Genomic DNA, 13886 nt, shown 5'->3' with positions numbered 1-13886 from the left:
ATTCATTTTCCATTTAAATACCTACTCAGATACAGTTGTGTCAAATGAAAGCTCTCGCAGGTTCTCTGTTCTGATGGCAAAAGAAAAATTCAAGTGTGATCATTTATCTTTAAATTGTTCAACTGTGCCCCTGTTTCGTGTTCTTCTTAATAATGCCACATCTCCTAGGAGCCATCTCTCATTCAATTTCCTCACATAAGCCACAGGGTAGACCTTACCTGCTGTTTCCTTGGAGAGAAATGAGAAAGGAAAAGCTGAAATGCCAACCTACCTTAATTAAAAATTTGCTTTCAAAGATATATCTGTGATCAGAAGGATACTACTAGATAGATAGATAGATAGATAGATAGATAGATAGATAGTTATGCGAATACTGAAATCACTTAACCATAGCTGTTTTGTCTCAGCATTTTCTATTGGTATGAATAGTAACAATAAGGGTTAATTGAAACTGGTCTATCATATAAGAATATATGTTTTTGCTTTAGTTGAATGATAAACATTCCATCCAAGTATCTGGCATTCTGCGTGTTTTGCCTCAAGGAAGTCACTGGAATGATAGCATGGCGGAAATACTTGTTTCATGCCCTTTGAAGTGACTGAGATAGAGTGTGATTAATGTGTAATTAAAGCTACTAGATGTATGAGAAAAAGAGGAGTAACATATAAATGGTGTCCATCTATGCTGGAGGTTGATTTTTCTTTCTGCCATACAGTTAGTTTTTCCATCCTGCATGTAACAAGAGTAGTGGGGTGGCTGTTCTTTAAATAAAATGTCTTAGATTTTTTTGTCCATGAAATAACAGTGAAAAATGTGTGCCTGAACTTTTACTTTATACATACTTTCTTGGCATCAGTAAAATCAAATCCAAAGCCTTCCCAGAAAAGTAATGAAAGTATCCAGGTTATATTTTCACCATTGCTGGAAAAAGAAAGATGAAAGGTACTTCTATATATCTACCCTGAGCAGAGACGCTGTGTTAATCCAGCACAGTCAATTTTCAATGCAAATATGGTAGTTCTATTAGTGCGGACAATTATCCCAAACTAATCTTCTGTCCTACATGGCTTGTTTTTTACCTGGAAAAAGAACATAGGGTCTGGCACCTTAAAAACTTTTTTAAAAAAAACTTAAAACAAGTGCTCTGTATGAAATGTAGAAATAAAAACAGAGCACTGTAGAACTCCTATTGCATCAGTTCCACGTGAGAAACAAAACCATGTAATTCAGAACTCCCAAACTCTGGAGAGAAATTTGGATGTGGATTTTGGTACTGCTATTCATGTGACTCTGGTTAGGCTGAAGCATTTGATTAGTTGGATGGCTATTCACTTTTTCCAAAATCTTACCCCCTAAACGCCACCAGGGCCCCATCTATATGGCATCGTTTTGACCCCCCCATCCCCTCGCAACTGCACAGCAATGCGGCTGCAAATCAGCATGCCCTGTGATGCACTTGCGATGTACCATGCGCTTCCCTAACAGACTGACCATGCTCCCCCCTTTTTTGTTATTATACTGAAATGTGCAGCTGTGCAGTCCCTTGAGTGTGTGGCTGTGGCACTTCAGTGGCTGTTTTGTATCTGAGGGGCTTTGCTGTGTCTTTCCATCCCTTTTTAGGTAAAAAGTGGGTGTCTTGTGCTCCTTCATTTCTGCACCATCAGTTTGTCAGTTCCCCAGCCTGAGATTCCCACAGTGGTTTGCACTCACAAGCGTGAGTGCTACGTGCCTAGCCATCACCCCAAAATGGTGGCTGGAGTGAAGTTGGTCCTCCCCCAAGACCCCCCAGCCCTTGGGCACTCAGTCCAAAAGCAACCGTTGTGAAGATAAGAAGCTGCAAAAATGTCTGAAAGTGTTATTAAATAGATGAAAACGCCCCTCTGTGCCTCCGTAACTGTGCAGCTGTGAAGGGATGGGGGGAGTAAAGGGGCATCACAGAGTGACGCAGGCACTACACACTACAACATGCCCACTGCATAATGTGAAGTCAGTTTGGGGAAGGGACTGAAGGCTCACAAGCCTGGGGAAACCCGCAGCAAACGAAAAACATTGCAGCAAAACAACTCCTTGGAACTCCACATTTTCCAGGCAAAAACCACGGATGGCTACAAAGTCACGACTGCATCATCTACCATGAGGGACCTCAACTCGCACCCACCCTGGAGTAAAAGCCTGGTGTAGATGGGCCCCAGCACTATTCAGCTAATAGATTTGTGCCTTTAGTTGGCTCCTTCTGAGGCGGGGGTGGGACTGGATGCAAAGGAGGGCTTTTCAGCTAGATGGGATTCTATGCTCCAAAGCAAACATATACAGCTGTGGCTGGCATTCCTTTTCCACAGATCAGTTTTCCTCTTGGAAGGTCATATTTAGATCATGCCTAGGACCTCATTTGCCAACAGGGATATGCCCCTTAAGATATGGTAGTCAATTCTGCCAGTTCTAGTAGCATGGGAATGATGCGCTACTATGCCAGAATTCTCCATATGCATACCTTGATAAATGGAAAGGGGGAATTTGGCAAAATCCCAACCAATTCAAGGTGGGAGGAAGAAAGATTCTACTGCAGGGTGGGGCAACATTATCAGCAGGGTTTAAAGGCCTGGTTTTGCATACATTCAAAATTACATTGGGAAGGGGGAAGTGGCATATTTTAAGACCATCTGTTATGGGTGCTTTTTTGTATACCTCATAATAGTCAGACATATGGGTGCTCATGAGAACTAATAACAGATTATTTGAAACAGGAGGGGGTAACTGCTCCTTCACCATCATTAAAATAGCTTCCCTGAAGGCTTCCGACAACTCCATAGTTTCAAACTGTGGACTGTTTCCCTATTTTAAAGGGCTGTTTGAACAGCATGCAGAATTGCTATCATTATTCAAATTAGATTTCATTGAAGTTTGTAAGGATTAGAAAACCATTTTATTATATTGATTTTTGTTGTGATGGTGGTTGTTAAAAAGGAGTTCAGCTAGAGGCAAACTGGTGTTCTAGTTTGGCACCTCTTTTCATTACACTGCAGTGCTACACAGCTTAGCTTACATTCCCCTAGATGTGGGCGCATATTAGGTTCAATAAATGCAGAGGAATACAGCCTTTGTAGTGACGGTGTTAATAGATATGTAGTGCTGCTTGGATGAGAACAGGTCTTGGAGGTTTGGTTATGTATTAAAGGTAAGGATGGACGAAAGTCCCTTACCTGGTCCCGCAGCTGTTTTCGGTGGAGGGGGTGCTCCGGTTCTCCCCCTGAAATTCTTGGCGGGTGGGGAGGCGCCCCGCCCCTCCTGGCCGAAATTCTGGCCGGGGGGGAGCGCCCTGTCTCCCGGCCGCGAGAGAAAAAAGTGTAAAAAAAAAAAAGGTGATAGGCTACGTAACAATTTACGTAGCCTATCACGGCTAGATTTTCAAAGTCAGCCGTGATAGGCTACGTAAATCCTTACGTAGTCTATCACGGCTGACTTTGAAAAAAAAAAAACGCTATTTGCGTTGCCCTTATTTTCGCCGTAGTCTACATAAATCTTTACGTAGACTACCCGTGCCCAAATAAGGAACGCAAATGGCGGCGCCCATGGGCGCCGCCATTTGCGTACACACTTTTTTTTTTTCAAAGTCAGCCGTGATAGGCTACGTAAGGATTTACGTAGCCTATCACAGCTGACTTTGAAAATCCAGCCGTGATAGGCTACGTAAATTGTTACGTAGCCTATCACCTTTTTTTTTTTTTTAACTTTACTGGGAAATGGCGGCAGCGGCAGCCGGTCAGAAGACCGGCCGCTGCCGCTACCGAAACACCGCCAGGACCTGCCGCCGAGAGGGACATTCGCACGAAGTAAGTCCCATCCCGGGGGGGGCGGGGGGCGGAGAATTTCCCCACCAATTTCGGGGGGCCAAATGCGTTGGCATTCAGCCTCCCGGAGATTCGTGGAGAAATTCTCCGACATCCCTAGAGGGCACTGTACAATTGAGCACACTCTGGGAGAGAGCGGAGGACAGGAAGGCCTGACGTGCTATGGTCCATGGGGTCACGAAGAGTCGGACACGACTTAACGACTGAACAACAACAACAACATGCTAAGAAAAATGATATACAGACTACGATTCTAATTCAAAGCTCTGGTCTTGTGTAGCTCTAGCTAAATAGAGGAATCTTTATATCACTGCTGTTGCAATCTGTCTAAGAATATTTGCCACAGTGGGTATCTTCAGTGAAAACAACAGTGCCACCAGGTTAAAGGTGTTTTGATCTTGCACAGTTTGAAGGAATATTGATATTAGCACCAGAGAAAATTAGCTGCATTAAGTGCAAACAGAACTGCACGGGTCTGGTACCTTTTTAAGATAAAAAGAAATTATCCCATGGAAGTAAACCTAGAACTGCCCAAGCCTTTTGTTTTGATAGGGAGACTGGAGAAGAACTAAAGGAACTGCATATTACATGTAGACATGTGTAACGGAAACCTGACAGCAGGGGGTTGCTACTAAAGAAAAAAACGCTTGGGGGATTTTGAGTGGAGAAGTAGTGGTCCTTTTCCTACTGGTTGATTTCTTCCTGTTCCAAATTTCCCTGCCTTATGCTGGTTTCCCCATGCAGGATTCCATGACATGTTTATCCTTGTAAGCTTCTGGAACCTTGTCAGCAGGTTCCAGCAGGGAAAGCAGCTGGAGAGGGATTTGGAGCAGGAAAGCAGGCCATGGGGAAAGGGTTACACATGCCATTTCCTTCCTCCCACTGCTCCTCTACTTAAAGTCACATCCTCCTGAAGCTGCTTCCTTACATGTGTTTGCCAAGAGAACACGCTGATCATAGCAAACACTCTTTTCCAACAGCACAAGAGACGACTCTACACATGGACATCACCAGATGGTCAATATCGAAATCAGATTGATTATGTCCTTTGCAGCCAAAGATGGAGAAGCTCTATACAGTCAGTCAAAACAAGACCTGGAGCTGACTGTGGCTCAGATCATGAGCTTCTTGTTGCAAAATTTCGGCACATTGGATGTATCGTACATGCAGCTATGCTCTCCCTACCCCAGAACGCCACCAGCCACTCCCCTTTTTGGCCCCTCTGCACTCCTCTTGCGAGCGCGGAGGATGGGGCCATTCTGAGCTGCCTTTTAGGCAGCGTGGAAGTGGGGGAAGGTCGGTTCTCCAGGAACTGACCTTGAAGCGTGGGCTCCGAGGTCAGTTCCCAGAAAAGACCATATCCTATGGCTGTCTAGCCACTGTCTAGTGACCATAGGATTGCTCCCTTAATGCCATATCCTCCATAGGAAATCAGTGTTTCTTTGTCTTTTGTTGGAGTTCAATATCATTTTAGGGGGCACACCTCTTGGTGTAATAACTTTGTGGTGCATCTCCTAGCCTTATGGTGCAGAATAGCAATAGCAAGTGGTAAATATATAGCCTAGTAGTAATTGGATGATTCTGTAGTTCGGTGGATGGTAGGATAAGATGGTCATTTGGTTCCTTTCAACTCCATGACTATATTTTAATCAGTTACTTAATGAATTGAAAAGTTTAACACAGAACACCTAATTGTTTAAAATAACATTAATGGGCAAGGCACTCAATAATGGGCAGTAATGAGAGATTCCAAAATCTTCCAGGGAAACCATTTCTTAACCTCATTCCTTTTTTTCTTTGCCAACACAGTTGTAACTCCCCAAACCAGCTAAATGCAACAGAAATAGTGCATCATCAAGTGAAATTTTAGGTTTGGGCCTCAGCATTCAGCTATTGTCAGAAGACCCCAAAAGAAAAGACCTAATGTGGATGCACAGTGAAATCTGGGAACATCCCAAAGGCAGTGTTATAATCTGTATTGCATCTGTCTGGTGTAATACTTAAATAGTTTGCTGTAAGGGCAAGTCCCGGTCTATAGCACTCTTGTCTCCATGGCCTGTCCCAAGAAAGGAGAACTAGGAATGTGGTTCAGAGCATGTTGTGTGAGCTTGTCCACCCCTGCCTTAGAGAACAAACCCATATACCTGAAAGCCAATGTAACACACCTGATTTCTAAGTGTCTACATCACAAGCCTCATGGAAAGTAATGAAACCAGAGCCAATGCAATGCTTTGGTGCCTAAACTGTTTCTGAAAGCCATGGTGACATAAGATCATAAAACCTGTAATTTTGACACACACACACACACCCGCAGCCACTTAGGCTTTGGGGAAAATCTCACTCTTTTGTGACTATTGGCACATTTATACCAATAGATTAAAAGGCCTTAAAACTCTGTCACAGGGCTAAAGGCAGAGCTGGGTCTGCTGGTATGAGATCTGGCAACCAAAAACCTCTTTATCATAAAGCAGAGCAGGATTTGAGGCTCAGATTTGCCGTCTGTCTAGAAGAAGGGAGGATCTGATCCTTCCCAAATAGACTTGTTATTTGCAATGGGATCTAGACTGAGATCATTAGAGCACCAAACCTGCTTTAATTACACTCCTGGATTACATTGTTGGCAGAGGTGTACGACTACCATGCTTTATCTTTTAAGCACCATAGGCTTATTAAGAAATTAAAACAGTGGTAGGCCTTTCATACAGCAACTCTCCCTCTGGGAATGCTTTAAGTTGTCTGACTGTCTGCATGGTGATACGGATCATAAAGGTTCAGAGAATAACCCCCAATAAGATGACAGCCTTGTCCATTTACACAGGAAATCCAATGCTCCCTTTTTTCCTTGGAGGCGCTTATTGAAATTCTGTGCACAGCTCATTCCCCTGGCCATTTAACAATGTGTCTCATGTTTGCCCTGATTAAAAAAAAATCCTGCCTTTGTAGCAGAGATAACATGGAGGATGATATAATTGCAGTAAAGAGGACCCGGAGCTTGCGGTAATAGGGTGGTTCATCTGATGTGTACTGCTGTTGGAAAATAAGCCATGTATGTATGTTCTCTGGGGACAGTAAAGAGGCTTTCAAGGATTATACTTTATGTAGTATGAAAGCTAATGAGCAGGAGAGCAACTACAAAACTACTTCCTAGTTCTGCTTTTTCTCCTTTGCTGGCTTCATTCTGCCTAATGGTGTGGCATTCCCGCCACCCCCTTCCAGTACAAAGATCCCTTCTCTTTTTCTTACCTTATTGCACAGGTTTTCCAGACTGCCTAGAAATAGGGAGCCACAATGACATTCAGGACTGAACATTCAAAATATTTTTCAATAGTAATCTCAAAATGGCCTATGCCTCACCACACACACCGCCTCAAATACTTCACCAGCAATATTTCATGAAAAGCAAGGGACACTGATATGGCTCCAGTTGTTACGGAGCAAGCCTAGTTACATCTTCATCTTTCTTCTACATCTCTCAAAATTTGGCCTGTGTGCAAAAGGCAAAGAGGAGTGAATGGCGGAATGGACTATCTTCTGAATGAAAGTTCAGCTTAAATCAAGAGAAGGGAAAATTGTCTGATTTCTGGAAGTCGTTGCATAGCCAAAGCTATTGGGTGAGAGGCTGGTAGAAGGACAATACAACATTTCTCTGCTTGTACAAAAGTTCATGGAATGACTGCTGTTATGATCAACAATACTGGCACAAATGTTTGGACTAAATGTTTACCAGACTAACATGGATCTGAAGATCATAGTCCAACCCTGCCCTCCTAAATCAGGATCCTCCATGCACCATGTCAAATGCTTTCATGTACTCTAATCCCACGTTACTCTCTATACAGAGTAATCACCAGCATCCATGTTACTGTGTGGCACATGCAAAGAACAAAAATGAACAAGGTACACCATACTTGGCTTTGACTCCTATTTATATATCATTCTGTTGGAAGATAGATATTGAATATTATCATAATTCTTTTAATACAGGAGCCTGAAGGAACATGCACAGGTTTAAGTTAGGATAAGCCCATCTTCTAAAATATGCAGCCTGAGAGCCAAGGACAGCTTGAAATCTGAACATATTTTCACATAAATACTACTTATCATTTCATATCTGCTGGGTGCGCTCTCTCTCTCTCTCTCTCTCTCTCTCTCTCTGTATTCAATTATGCATAGTGCTACTCTATCAACTTTGTGGTAGCACTCAGTGAATAAACATACTTCAGGCAAATAAGAGTTTCTTCAAGCAAGCAAATACTGTTTGTATTTCCATGTGAAAGTATACGAGTGCCATGGCGGCTCAATTTCTATTCATGAGTAGTTTGTTGTTCAATATACCTCACAACTCAAGAGATCGTCAGCTAGGAATCTTTCAATTGCGCAAGGAAATAGGAAGCAAACACCATCACTGCAAATGTCACTCCACTGAGAGCACTAATACCTTTCTTCTGAAGTCTTGTGCATGTACAGCACATCTGGCCAGGAGAACTGGATTGCTTTGTATTAAAAATGTCTCTCTGATTGATATTGTACGATCATTCTCCCTCCCCCCTCCAATAACCTCACCTTGATTGACAGTTCTATTGAAAGGTCCACAGATAGAACCAAAGGTGTCATTTCACCTGTTTATGTGCCTAATCTTTTCCTTCCTCCTCTTCTGTCATTTTAGTTTTCATTTTTTCAAAAGCAACACAGGTGAAATAAGGAATATCTAAGCCAGCACCTAAGATGCAACTAATAGTACCATATACTAATACGTAATGGGTTGGATCTAGATTTAGTCACATGGAGTAGACCTATTGAACTCAATGGGACTTAAGTTAATCATGTCCCATCCTTTTCAGTGGATCTACTCTTGGTATGATTCTATCTGGATCCAACCCAATCTAGTCTATTAGAGTGCAATATGACATCCAAAACCGTGTGTGTGTGTGTGTGTGTGTGTGTGTGTAACTACACCTTCTGTTGTGGAACAATGCCTTATTCCATTTAATAGACATAGAAAGACTCAAATTTTATTGTCTTTGTAATTTGTTCATCCTTGACATTTGCATAAGAAAGGGATTATGCAAAAAAACTATTATCAGGGGATACTTGCTGCTGAGCTATCTTTGCTGAGCTATCTTTGCTGATGGCTATTTTTTCTTTCTAATACTGCAGCAATGGCAGGACCTGGGAAGGAGGTATGGAAGCCTGCTTTGTGAAAGAGGTTTGACCTTTCTGGAGTACATTTGATGGCTGAAGCTATCTTGTTTTTTTCAGGTTACCAGTCTGTCTTGCCTAATCAACAACAAGGGTTCCAAGGACTCATGGGAATGCAGCAGCCTCCCCAAAGTCAGAACCTAATGAATAATCAACAGGGAAATCAGGTGCAAGGCATGATGGTCCAGTACCCAGCCATGTCGTCTTATCAGGTACCAAACAACTTTATGGAAGTTATTCATTTTGGACATGAATATTGCAAAACCAAATTGCTCTACAAAGTCATAGGGAGTACATATTTAGATATATGCCGTCACTGCAAATTTAAATTGGATTTAACAACTATGGCATCCCAAAAAGGAATCTAGGAATTGTAGGTTTGTGATAATATAGAGAATTTCACATTACAGAGAGATACATGGAGGCTGCTGTGCTGACCCATGGTTCCTCTGCATCTCCCTAACAGCATGTAGCTGATAGAACAGCTTGATGTGATAGCATTGCAGTAGCACTTCACACGAAGAATCTCCACCTCCTATATCTCCTGATTCTGAAGAGGGAAGTCTCATGTTATGCTGCCGAGCTTTGGAGCAGGACAATATGTAAGAGATTCACTCTTTCTGCTTGCTCCAAACTAAGCCTAGTGAGATATTCATTTATTTTTAAATATAACACCTTTTGCAGCAGAACCACCTTAAGGCCATTTACAAAATTACATGTTTTTTTTTTAAAAAAAATACAGTTAATTAAAACAGCAGCCTAAAACATTTAAAATAACTGCAGTAAAATTCACATCTATAAAATAAAAATAGGTATGAGAGAGATTCCCCCTGCCCCCAAGTTCTCTGTCATGTACAGAGGATTTTTAAAAAGGCAGAGGCTGGTGACAATCACAAATAATGGCTTGGCTAGTAAGCCAGACAAAACTTATAGAGCCCTCTCGGGCTCCTTCCAGTCCTGTCCCTCCGGGAATACTGGGTGAGGGTGCCAGAAGAGAAAGAAAACACATTTCCTCTAATGATATTGTCATGGTCTTCATTATTGGTACATTAAAATCATGCATGGGGGAACAGTGTCTTCCTTGGCCCCTAACTGCCTTCATATATTCCACAGTCCGGTATTCCCTGCAAGTGCAGGATAGGAAATGAGGACAGGTTCTACTCCACTTGCTGCAGTAGTCGTCATTCCTTCCCTGCCTGTTTATCTGCAAAGAAGGTTGCCTACTGTATGCAGCACTGCAGCTTCTTCATTTCACTTCACCCCACCTGTTCTCTTTGTCACCTCTGGGTATCAGTCTCCCCAACATGGGCTTTGATGTTCAAGACCTACCCTGGAACTGTCCAGGCAGGTTTCTAGGTCAGTTATCTGAAGGTGAATGTTTGAGAGTATAAATGTGACACATCAGCTTCTAGTACATTGGAATTCTCTTGCTCTTTGTGTTTTGAGGGGCATTAAATTATGTAGTTTTCACATAGTTGTCTACACAGAAGGGATGTAAAAATAAGTTATTAAAATGTCGTACATAAAAATGCAGTTAATAAAATTGTCCTAGTACAGAACAGTAATAGTGTTTCTGGCTAGCTTTGCAGTTGCCATTTGGCCTGTTAGAAAAAGTTCTATTTAGTTATCAATTATTTTCATTTGAACTTAACCAAAAATTAACTTTTTCTGGAAAAGACAAAGCATCAAATTTTCTGTTTATTTACCTCTTGTTTAAAACTGAAGCCAATAGTACTTTTGAAAGGACATGGAGAAAGAACTTGTTGTTTGACCAAAAGTTGAGAACCACTTATTTGGAACTCTTATCAGCCCCTTCTGGAGCTCTTTTTATCGATGCTGCTGTTCCATTCTACATTCTGACTTGGAGCTCCAAAGGTCCATTCTGTCAGATTGAACACTTTTCCTTTTGCTCTTTTGCCACATTTTGAGATAGAGAATCTCCAGTGCTTCCTTTTTCGATTTTTCATTGAATAATGGGGGGGAAAGAGTTAAATTGATTTGGCCATACTGTTTATAATGTCAATCTACACAACCAATAAAAAACCAAGGCATCAAGTGATGGGGACGTGGGTAAGGCATACTCCATTTACGATCTCTGATGTTATTTAGCATTTAGATGTCAGACGAAGTCAGAACTTGATTTACTTCTCTGGATGCTGCATGTTTTATGGGGCACCTCTCAAGTTCAAAATAACAGAGACTGAGGTATTAAAAAAGTAATTTTGACTCTACATTTGAGAACTACACCAAAGCATAGGTATACACCAAAGCACAGGTATATGCCCTTCTGCCTTTACAGCTTAGCTTTTATGCCACAAAGCCAACACAGTAATCCCCCATATTCAAGCAGGTTCCTCCCCACATAGCTGTTAATAACATTCTTTGGTAAGCCAAAGGTGAAAAATACTGTTATACAGGTTGCAAAATATAACCCAAATCACCCATCTCTTTCTGTGCTAACAGTAAGCTGAGAATCTTGGTTTCTTGACCTCTGAAACAATCAAAATTAAGACAAGTCCATGAAATCAGAACAACTGACTATGACTCCTTCTCATCCAACTATACAGTAATCAGCATTGCACCACTTCAGTTTAGAACATCTTAGTCTACCATAGTCTAAATTGGCCAAATATAAAGTTCTATTTTGCTGCCAAAAAACTGTGTACTTCCATTATTCTAGTTCTAAAATTTTGCCATAATTGTATGAAATAGCTTTTTCTACATTCACTATGAATAGAAAGCTACGATGGGACTAGTTAGTTCTGGAAGGAGCGTGTGTGCAAACAGAAGTTATTATCACTGTAATATTGGACTAGATTCCAAACACTGTAATCCAGATTTATATATTAATACTGTTCCAGTTTCCCTTCTCTTCTGTTTCCTTCTCTCCCAGCTTAAACACAGAGAAAACCATCCATATTTTTAAAAGGAAGTGAGTTCACTCCTTAAATTCTGCAATCACTGGCTATTGCTGTTAGGGCATAATCCTATGCATGTTTAGACAGAGAAGAGGCCTACAACTCCCAGCATACCCCAGCCACTAAACATGCATAGGATTGCACCCTTAGTGAACTAATATGCACCCCAGCCTGAGGATGGAAGAGTAGGAGAAGGAGGGTGGAAGACAAATTCACACCCCCACTTCTCATTAAGTCAGTGTGTATTCTCGAATGAACAGTTCCTAAATAACTGAGGATATAGAACTGGAACAGACATAAATAGAAGGTGGTGACATTTACTCTGGTCAAATATAATAATGAAAGCAAGCAAGAGAGAAAAACAAGTTAAGCTGAAATTTTAGAGAAAGTTGGGGTCTTCCTGTTGTTAGTTTGTCCTTTGATTTGCTTCTTGCATGCTGTCTTCTAGGTGCCAATGACCCAGGGTTCTCAAGGACTGCCACAACAGTCATATCAACAGCCAATCATGCTACCTAATCAATCAGGTCAAGGAACACTTACAGCCACTGGAATGCCCGTTTACTGTAATGTCATACCTCCTTCCCCACAGAACAATCTACGGTTGATTGCACCACATTGTCCCTCTAATAATGTCCCAGTTATCTCTGCCAACTGCAGGACAAATTGTGCGAATATTAACAATACCGGGTGGCAGGTCAAGTACTGAAACTGTGAATTCTTAGTACAGATATATAAAGGTAGCTGTGCTTTTTTTTTTTTTTAAAGACAACTATCTCATGGCCTTCAAATGAAAAGAGGAATGCAACAAGAGTTGAGGGGCATAGAGACAGTGCTGCTGGAAATATGTAAAAACAACGACAAAACATAATAAGTTATTTGCTGGTTAATGGTGCATATTTTCATCATGTCCACTAGGTATGCTTTTATAGCTTAGCTAGTGACATGAAATCATCGAGGTAAGATTTTTTCCTACCACTGAACACCACTGTGTAGATTACAATATCCCTAATTCAGATTAGTTTTGTACTTTGTGTTAAGTTTGTGAAGCGAAAAGTATTTAAAAAATATAATAAAACCACATTGTACCAAAGTTGTAATGGACATTTAAAAAAATGCTGAATGGAAGGAATAATTTATATACACTATAGAGTTTTTTTATGGATATCTACTGTATTGTAGTGTTGAATCACAATAAAGCTACTTGACCTCATGAAGGAAGGTCAACTTTCTACTATCTGTGTGGTCTCTTTTATTTTTTTCAGGCCTTTTCATTTGGGTACATTCCATGTTTTTTTCTAATTAAGAAAAAAATAGAAGCATCAATAAGCATGGCTTGCTGGGGGATGCTGGGAGTTGTAACACTTTTTTCTCTCTAAACATGCATAGGATTGCCCCCTAAAATGTCTGCTATTCTTTTGCTGTTATAACTGCATTGATACCAGATTCAAAGACAAATAAGAAATCTCTTATTTGGGACAAATACTCAGATGCTGCCAGTACTGTTTCTAATGTTAATTTTGAAAGACACTGTGGCAGATTCTCATGAGGTATGTCTCTGCCTGAAGAACACGCACACACAAGAACAGCTCAGAGAGAGAGAGAGAGCCTGCAAATTTAGTTGTCTCATTGGTCTAATTAACCTCATCATGTGGCCAAACCTGATCAGCCATGTGACACAACAATGTCATTATTACATTCACAGCATGATCACATCATGAAGGAAAAACAGAGCTCCAAAATGGTGCTGAAGTAACAGCAGACTGAGGGGAGAATAGCTGTGAAATATTGATGGGCAACAACATACACACTTGAGTGTGTGCGCCTCAAATTGGCTTAGAAAAATCTGAGCCAAAAAATCAAATTAAACTGGATGGCATCTGATCTGTCTGCCAGTACCTCTCAGTCCCATCCACATGCAAG

At 41.2% G+C, this 13886-nt stretch overlaps 1 protein-coding gene across 2 annotated transcripts in view; it reads left to right on the top strand.

Annotated features, from left to right (window-relative positions):
* The window catches only part of ARPP21 (cAMP regulated phosphoprotein 21), a 184957-nt gene extending 171758 nt beyond the window's left edge, over window positions 1-13199 (top strand). For both annotated transcript variants that reach the window (XM_084860412.1, XM_084860411.1), the window contains 2 exons: window positions 9109-9260; window positions 12415-13199. In XM_084860412.1, the coding sequence (XP_084716538.1) occupies window positions 9109-9260; window positions 12415-12672 (410 nt within the window). In that variant the 3' untranslated portion in view covers window positions 12673-13199. The remainder of the gene's footprint in view (window positions 1-9108; window positions 9261-12414) is intronic.
* The last annotated feature ends 687 nt before the right edge of the window (window positions 13200-13886 follow it).

Source organism: Heloderma suspectum, chromosome 5, assembly GCF_057233095.1.
Source record: "Heloderma suspectum isolate Gila_16-S chromosome 5, 16-S_ref, whole genome shotgun sequence".
Taxonomy (NCBI): domain Eukaryota; kingdom Metazoa; phylum Chordata; class Lepidosauria; order Squamata; family Helodermatidae; genus Heloderma; species Heloderma suspectum.
This window is presented reverse-complemented; position numbering and strand designations above follow the sequence as displayed.